At 41.2% G+C, this 8745-nt stretch overlaps 1 protein-coding gene across 1 annotated transcript in view; it reads left to right on the plus strand.

Annotated features, from left to right (window-relative positions):
- The window catches only part of clybl (citrate lyase beta like), a 53997-nt gene extending 45621 nt beyond the window's left edge, over positions 1-8376 (plus strand). Inside the window, exons 4-8 of the mRNA XM_043249687.1 lie at positions 808-909; positions 1529-1622; positions 1846-2013; positions 6379-6503; positions 7465-8376. Of these exons, the coding sequence (XP_043105622.1) occupies positions 808-909; positions 1529-1622; positions 1846-2013; positions 6379-6503; positions 7465-7560 (585 nt within the window). The 3' untranslated portion in view covers positions 7561-8376. The remainder of the gene's footprint in view (positions 1-807; positions 910-1528; positions 1623-1845; positions 2014-6378; positions 6504-7464) is intronic.
- Positions 8377-8745: the final 369 nt, after the last annotated feature.

Consider the following 8745-nt stretch of genomic DNA (forward strand, 5'->3'; position numbering starts at 1 on the left):
GCTAATAAAACAAGTGTGTGTGGGATATTTTAGCCTTTATTTGGAAAACTAGCCTTGACGTACCTGAGGTTATTTTAATCTGCTGTCCCCGATGTGTGAAAGAGAGACGGAATGGGGGGACAGGGAATTACACTTTTCTGCTTTGAGTTTTTTTTTTTTTTTTTTTTTTTTCCTCTTCCCTTCCCTTCCCCCCTCCTTTTATTTTTTTGTACAGGCTTTAAAAGAAAATATCTGACAGAGGGAGCTTTTGTGTGTTTCCAGATGATAGATTTTGGAATTTGGGCAACCCCACTGGCAGTCCACGGCTAGCTGTGAACTGGTCTGTTGGAAAAAATCGGAATGCTTTGGTCTTCAAAGCACCAAACTTCATTTTAAAGCCTTCTTAGGTAAGCTCAAATATTAGCGGGAAAATGAATAGCGCGGAGAAGTGTCGTATCACACGTCGCAAGTCTCACGAGTCTGTCCGCCGGGGGAAGCCGAGGCTCTGCATAAAACTGAAATGAAATGCGCTCCCAGACAGCTCAAATCTCATCCTTTCCCTTTTCATATTCAGTGCTCCTTTCTTTGTAAATTCAGACAGGAACCTGTAGTATATCTCGAGGGCCCCTGTGAAACAGGAGTTGTCCAAAGACTGTGTGAATCCTGTCAAGTTTTTGAAGCAATATTTCTTTCTTCTTCTTCTTCTTCTTTTTCCAAAACCCTGAGTCAGAAGTTTTTCAACTTAATTAGGCATGGCGTTTGAGTAATGTTGTCTCTTTAAATGAGATTTAAAGTGGGTTTTTTTGACTGTGTGTGTGTCCATTTCAGTTTGTTGACAGGTTTCAGCGATACTTAAAAGGCAGGGAGCTCGAGGAACCCATTCGTTTGGTCACCTTTGTGGAAACTGCTGTGGGTTTGCTGAATTTTAAGGTAAATAACAACTTTATAATTTGAATTGGAAAATACAAAATTGCCCCCATCAGGGAAGAAAATGGCCACAGTCATGTTTTTTGGCCTCTTATAAAATATGCAGCTTCTTTTGATTATTTTTCTTCCCCCCCTCCCCCAAACCCTCTGTTGTGCTGGCTAGACGGAATCCCAGAGCCAAGACAGGGAAATATTGCAGAGTCACAGCAAGAAGTGAAATTAATTTGGAGCTCAACAAAAGCATTCAAGAAATTCCATCTGCTCCGTGCCTGACACGGTCATATCACATTCCAGACTGTCTCTCACTAGTCCGGGTTCTGGGGTTAGTTACAGCCTTGGACGGTCTTCACAGATTTCTAGATTTCCCCATCCACGGGGACAGAGATGAGCCATTAATTGTGTGTGTGTGTGTGTGTGTGTCTTTTTTTAATATCTGATATAGTTCCATTTCTAAACACAATATAAAGAACAGAGGCATGGACAGCGATTAAGGGAGTTTGGGGGAAAATTAGAGTCGTCTGACTGGGTGACTTGATTGAGCGCCAAAGTACACACAAACGCGCACACACACACACACACACACACACACCGCACAGCTCTTCATTTTCTCTTTCTCTTGAAGGCAGTGTGTGAAGCACTTCGAGATCTTGGGCCAAAGACAGGTCTTCATCATGACGGAGTTGTCTTCGGGTCAGATGACTTCTGTGCCAGCATAGGTCTGCTGTTTTTTTTAATTTTATTTCATTATTCAATACCTTGTTTTCTTCTTCATTCATTTATTTGTTGAATGATGGTACCACAGATAATGCCATTTCTTTGAATTAACTGATAATATATCATTAATATCCCTTTGGACTACAAATCATTACCTCATATATGATGCTTGGGTCTAATAACATTTTTGTCAAAATAAGGTGTTGAATCTCTTCTAATGTACAGGAGCCACACGCACTAAAGATGCTAAAGAACTCCTGTATGCCCGGCAGAAAGTGGTGGTCACAACCAAAGCGTTCGGTCTGCAGGCGATCGACCTTGTTTACATCGACTATCAGGATGTGGAAGGACTGAGGCAGCAGGCCAGAGAGGGTGTGCTTATGGGCTTCACTGGTACGCTGACTGCTAAATCACACACGGTTTTATTTCTGTTCACTTACTGTATGGTGTACTGATCTCATCTTCCAACAAAACACTCATTTGGAATAGCATTTTTAAGATTTTAGTGAAAATGCATGCTCTTGCATATAGAGTATATACTGGGATAAACTGGAAAAAATGATTTCACACGCAAAACATATAAGAGAACAAATGATTGGCTGAAGAGACTAATATCATAATATTCCTGTCTTAAATGAATGCTCTGGATTAAACACAGATAGCAAGCGACAACCTATAGATGCTATTGATAGAGCACAATTTGTATTTAACCTGCCAAATTCCTCACAAACATCTTTTGCAAAATATTAATTACATTTAATAAATTATAAATATAATTACATTTGATTAATTGTTTGTCTTTGTGTATAGATATATATAGATATATAGATGATTGGTGTTTTTTTGGGGTATTCTCTTCCTACAACTTCAAATATTTCCTTTCATGTTATCTTTTTAGCGCTGGCTTAGTGATATATATTAAGAATTTTGATGTGAAATTTACTAAACTTTGTGTTTTGTTTTTATATTTGTCCATTTTTACTATCCAGTCTATGCTGCATAGGTGACTTAATTTAATATCCAAGCTTTTAATAACGTACTACATATATGAAACTTCAAAGAAAGTTACCGGCATGTGTTTATCAGTGTACGCATGCGTGCGTGCCTCTTTATTTGCCTGTGTGTGTGTGTATCCATTACTTACAAGTGTGTTTGTGGGAGATAGACGTATGTTCGCATCTCAGCCCTGTGTGGGTTTGTAGCCAGGCAACGTGTGTGTGTGTGTGTGTGTGTGTGTTTGTGTGTGGAGTCCTGGTGAGCGGGTAACTGGCCACGGGAGGCCAGACACAGCCCTCCTCTGAGTCTCCGCTAATGAATATGTAATTGCTGTTTGCAGAATACACACTGTTCTGCCTGCACATCTCTGTATACACTAGCACTGCCATTCCTCTAGAACACAGCACTCCAATGCTAAAGATCACTCTCTTTTTTCCCCCGTCTTGTTTTCCCCAATTTATTTATTTTATTATTTATTTTTTTGTACTTTTTTAACATCAAAATTCATCACTAATTCTTACACATTTAATCACTGGATTTAATTCAAAACGGCATTTCATTATCATTTAAAAAGGCTTTTCATACACAAACCGTTTTAGTAGCATTTATTTGTTTAATTGAATGGAATTAACCACTATTATAAAATAAATTACCATGATAACCATGGTCTCTCCAAATTACCATAATATTATTACTACTACTGTAAAATCGTAATAAATTATTATTGGAGCTCCTATAAACTATTTAATTTTAATGGCTACTACAGTGTGGTAAATGAACACATTTATACTCATTTCGTAGCTGTGGCTGCTGGACTTGCACAAACGTATGATTTACTTTTTCTAATTGTTTTATGGTTTGTGGCATCGCGGGATATCTCTGGTTGTTTGTTTTCATTTCCCCAGCAGCCAGCCTGCGGGTTGATCATGCCATGCTGCAGCCCATCAGCCGGGCGCTCTGTTCAGCAGCCTGTCATTAGGCAGGTGGGGTCGGGTTTGATGACTCTCTTCTGCTTCTCGTGCGAGTCTGAATTGGAGCGGCTCCTCGTGTAGCATGCGCTGAGCTCACCGCCGTTCTGTTTGCCACTGCTAGTCTGAGGTCCCTGTGTCGGGAGGCCTACAGAAACACTGTTTACAGTTGACACCCTCAGTGTGAAGTGTGTGTGTGTGTGTGTGTGTGTGTGTGTGTGTGAGCGACTGAGTGAGTGCGTTTGTCTGTAGGCTTTGAAATTGCATGCAGATAAATGTAGTTTAGCAAAAAAAAAAAATTTTCTTTTGGAGTTAACTTGCATGAACGCTTTCTTTAATTTGAAAATGCATTTATTTATTTATTTATTTATTGGTAAAATCTGTTAATTGTATCTTTATGTTTAGGAAATGTTTCTGATTGTAATGTTTTAGAATTTAAATGTGAAAATTTCATAAAGCGTGGCTTCAAAATTTCAAATGCTTTAATTATTTATTTGCCATAAAAAAAAAAATCTTCAAATATTGTATTCATGTTAAAATAATAATTGACCAAAATGTTACAACAGGTACATTTTTATTGACAAACAAAACAGAAAGGCCAACAGGTTACGCATCTACCATTTAATTTTATCTTCTCTTCTTGTATGTATCACTGCACACATTGTTTTTATTTTTATTATATCATTATTTTTTCTGAATTCCTCATCTGTATATTTGACCTTGGCCTATGTTCAGTTCTTTATGTGTACTTTTAGTCATAACTACATAGATATGGTGCTGTGTAATGAACATTTATTATTCTCCTAAAATTTAAAACTATAAGTTAGATATTTTTTCCAGTATGTTAAATTAGACCCCATTACATTTTCTTCTTAATTTTAAGCCTTTTTGATAGATTCTGTTCGTCTGTGTGAGATTTTGAGAGTCATCTGACAGTGGCACTCTGCTAAATGGTAGCGAGCCAACCAGACGTACCCAAACCAGATGGCACCTCGTGATTGGCTGAATGGCATCGGGGAGCGATAATGATGCACAGCCACCGTCCAATAGTGTCGCTGCGTCAGGGCTCACCACGCCCACATTGCTCACTCTGTCACTAGCTGGCTCAGAACAGACAGCTCCTGAACAGGTGGCAGTCTGGGGAAGGGGCATATTTTGTTGATGTGAGGGAACGACCCCCTGCCAGTCTTTTCTGGGATGGGCGTCACAAACATGGACCTTGAGCCTCAGCTTTAGGGTGTTGATCCAACAGGCCATCTCCTCCAGAGCAGCAGAGAAACAGTACACACACACACACACACACACACGCCGGTGATTTTTCCGTCTGCAGCGCTGTTGGTTTAACAAGAAAACGCAGTCACCTGGCTGGTTTGCTTTATTTACATCGAAGCGCATGCTTGGCTGTCATTGGTTAACCTGACGCCTCATTCGCTCCCAGCTGCATCATCAGATTGTGTCGTATCTTGCAGCATTTGGCTTCCACGATGTGTAAAAGATGCAGAAAGTAACACCTGTGCTGTAGCAAGGCTGTGTTAACATATGACTGACATTACGCTGCAATATGTAACATTGTGTGCTAAATTATGTGGGAACTCAATGGATAACACATGGCAGAGGCTGTTTCGGAGGGGTTAACTGGGGTAAGAGCCACAGATGGAGCTAATGGTTTTCTCATGTATTAAATTCTACGGCTGTCAGCTAGCTACCTTTCCGTATTTGTTTTAGGAGACACGCTGAAACAAAATGTAACAGATATTTCTCAAATTAAGCCTCATCACCCAGAGGTTTGATCTGGGAACATGATTATTTTGGTGCAGCGCTGGACAGATGTTATTTTTGAGAATAAGATTTCTGCCGCAATGACCGTAATCCGTTTTAGCTTCTTAGACGATGCTGCAAATCGGGGAGGAAAAGGAAGTGTACATTTGAAAATGGCATCCACGTGGTTTTAGAAAGGCCTTGCAAAATAATACTAATTTAAAATTAAAAACTGAGTTTAAACCAATGAGAAAGAAATATTTTTAGTTGATTAGATAATCTTTAGCCATTAAAAAGAATTCTTAAAGTACGTGGGTTCCTGACTTCGTTTTATGATCATCTGTTGTAGTCACTTATGAGAGCTTATGAGAGTTATCAGTTGTTGCTGTCCATGACATCTATATCTATGTGTAGTGTGTGTGTGTGTGTGTGTGTGTGTGTATATGAAGTGTGTTGAGGTGACTGCATGTGTGTGGCTCTCACATGGGCCTGTAATAAAAGCAGCAAGTCAAGTCTCACAGAGGCTCCCTCAGATTGGAGTGTAACTAAGCGTGCAGTAAAGTTTCAGAGTTCAGCGGGGCACGAGGCGAAAATCGGGATGACACCCATAATTCATAGCATCCTCTGTCCCTGCTGTGTCCCTTAAATTCATTCTTGGTCAGGGAGCTGTACTGGAGAATGAGGAGCAAATACCTGCCAGTGCTTTTGCTTCTCTGGAGCAAAGCCCTTTAAACGTGGAGGTATAATCCTAGTTGAATTTTTTTCTATTATTAGTTTTGTATGTGAATGGGCTACACTGTTAATAGCGCACTAAAAATATAAATAAAAAGGTTTGCACCTAAATAAATAGTTCTTTATCCTACGCATGGGCTGACCTTTAAAGATCGGATAATTACTTCTTACTCTTATTATTGGTTGAAAAAATATGTTGTGACTATTTATTGGCCATTAAATATGTTATTCTCTTTGGAATATTTCTTTATTTTTTGTTAAATTGTTAGGGATTAATTTTGTCACTTCTTCTTTTTTTTCCTAGGAAAACAAGTGATTCACCCGAACCAAATCAAGGTTGTTCAAGAGGAATTTGCCCCCAGTCCAGAAAGAATCAAGTGGGCCGTGGACCTGATCGCGGCATTCGAGGAGCATCAGAAGTTGGGAAAGGTGCATGTTTAGTAGTTTCCACGCAGAGATCTGTAATATTTTCCAGCCTGATATAGCATCCATGACGCATGCTGCACTGTAGCTTTTGTCGGTGAAAATCAAATGAGGTGTTGAATATTATAGTTCCTAATTTAGTGCATCATTGAGTCCTGCGTTTTCTGCTCGGTAGGGCTGCGCGTGTCTGAGATGTGCTAGTAATGTACAATCTGCCAGTAATTCTTACGCTAAGGATGGCCTGGGGGTGCGTCAGCGACACTCTCCCCATTCGGCTCTTTGCTCACAAACCGAGATTCCGGGACACAGTTGCTCGATTTATTTTGCGTTTTCCTGTATATTTCTATGCCCTCTTCAATCTCCTTGCAGATTTGTTACAGAAAATGTTTGCAAAGTACCCACCTGAGGTTTTCGTTTTTAGACACTCTACCACCATTTCATTACATTTAAGATGCGGCTTAGCTGCATATTTAGTTTCTTTTATGCATATGTCATTTAATTACTGAAGCTGTTTCTTCTTAAGAGGTCTGGACCGGGTAGGCTGATTGAAACATCCAGCTCAGTACAGCGGCGCAATGAATAGGAATATTTAGCATTCAGATAAATGACTTTCAGCTCTAATTCCTGCATCTGGCAAAAATATTTAAATTGTCGGTTTACGAATTTGCGAATTCACAACCAACTTGAATAAAACAAAGGCTTAAATTTGAAGCTAAATTGATTCGCTACAGACGCCAGAGACAAAAGCATTTACACAATACAAAAGGAATTTAAAAAAATTATATATGTGTTATATATACGTGGGCTTTTGTACTTTTCTTGGTTTCCTCTAGGGAATTTATGAATAGCCATCCTATCCTTCTTTGTAGTGTCATATATGCATTGCTGCTACGTAGTAGGGTATGTTCTTCTAGACAGTATCTGCCTTTATTTTTATTCAACCATAGTTCTGTTCTCTTCTCCTCAGGGGGCTTTCACCTTTCATGGCAGTATGATTGACATGCCATCTCTGAAGCAAGCTCAGAACATTGTCACGATGGCTTCAACTGTTCAGGGAAAGTGAGCCAAACCTGAGTTCCTCAGACATCAAAATCCGCACCATGCTGGCTGTGCCGTGCACTTCACGTCAAGAGCTAAAAACGACCTGCATTTGTTTAACGGCAACGGAGATGATGTTCTAGTAGATGTGTTGATTTTAGATTAATTGACTGATTGTTTTGCCTTCTGAAAGTCCTGCTGCATTACCATTTTCTGCATTAGTTTGCATTTGTGTGTGCGTCCCGGCCGCCCCCCTGCCTCTCTGGTGTCATGGCAGACGATTGGCCGTGGTAAAGGTTGTACGCGCCCAACGAAAGGGCAAACAAACAGAGCTGCCCTGCCGTCGAGCTTCCATTCAGCCTGAAGGCTCCTCCAGGCCCCGGAACATCAAAGCGCTATTTGCCAAGAAGCGGCCGCGAATTTACTAAAACCAACACTGAGAGAATGAGCCTGTGAGCCCGCTCTAAAATGTAGCTCTTTGTTTCACGGCACTCAGCAAGCCAGTTTGTTCTTGAAGACGAGGCTTGAATGAGTCTGCAGCCTGGCATAAGCTCTACGCGGCGTGCCACACGCTCTCTCGCAAACACGTACACAAAGGGCTCCGCGAGGGCTCGCTCTATGTAAATATCAGCATTTTTCCATGGCTTTGTTACCCGGTCAGCGGTTCCCATCTCTCCATCCAGCTTCGAAGTCACCGTGAACATGGCCAAGTGCTCAAAAGACGTGCCGCCGTTGTCCATTTCACCAGTGGTTCCTCACACACACTTTGTCGAGAATGCCTCTTTTGAAATAAAACTCCAGGATGTCATTCCCAGTGAATGACCATCCTTTCCACCCTTGAGGGCGTTGTTGTTGTTTTTTATGTTGTGTTTGTCATGAATACATTCTACAGTACGCTATGTTCCCGCTCCTCGCTGCTGGTCTCCCACGAGCTGATGACATATTTGGCAGAAACGTCTGGGGTGGATTTGTCTGGGGATGGGGGTGGGGGTGGTTGATGGTTCAGTTGGTCACTATGGTAATGGAGGCCGCTGCATAAAGCGGGAATGAATATGGTGTGATCAATAGTGTCTGTAGTAGCGACTCTGCCCGAGCCCTGTGCCAGCCTCGGGACGCAGACAGAAAGATGGAAGCCGCTGCTGTGAGCGGCCCAAAGGGCCCGACAGTAAGCTGACGGCCTGGCACACGGCCCACACCTCTCTAACCCCCC

This window comes from Puntigrus tetrazona, chromosome 9 (genome assembly GCF_018831695.1).
Source record: "Puntigrus tetrazona isolate hp1 chromosome 9, ASM1883169v1, whole genome shotgun sequence".
Taxonomy (NCBI): Eukaryota; Metazoa; Chordata; class Actinopteri; order Cypriniformes; family Cyprinidae; genus Puntigrus; species Puntigrus tetrazona.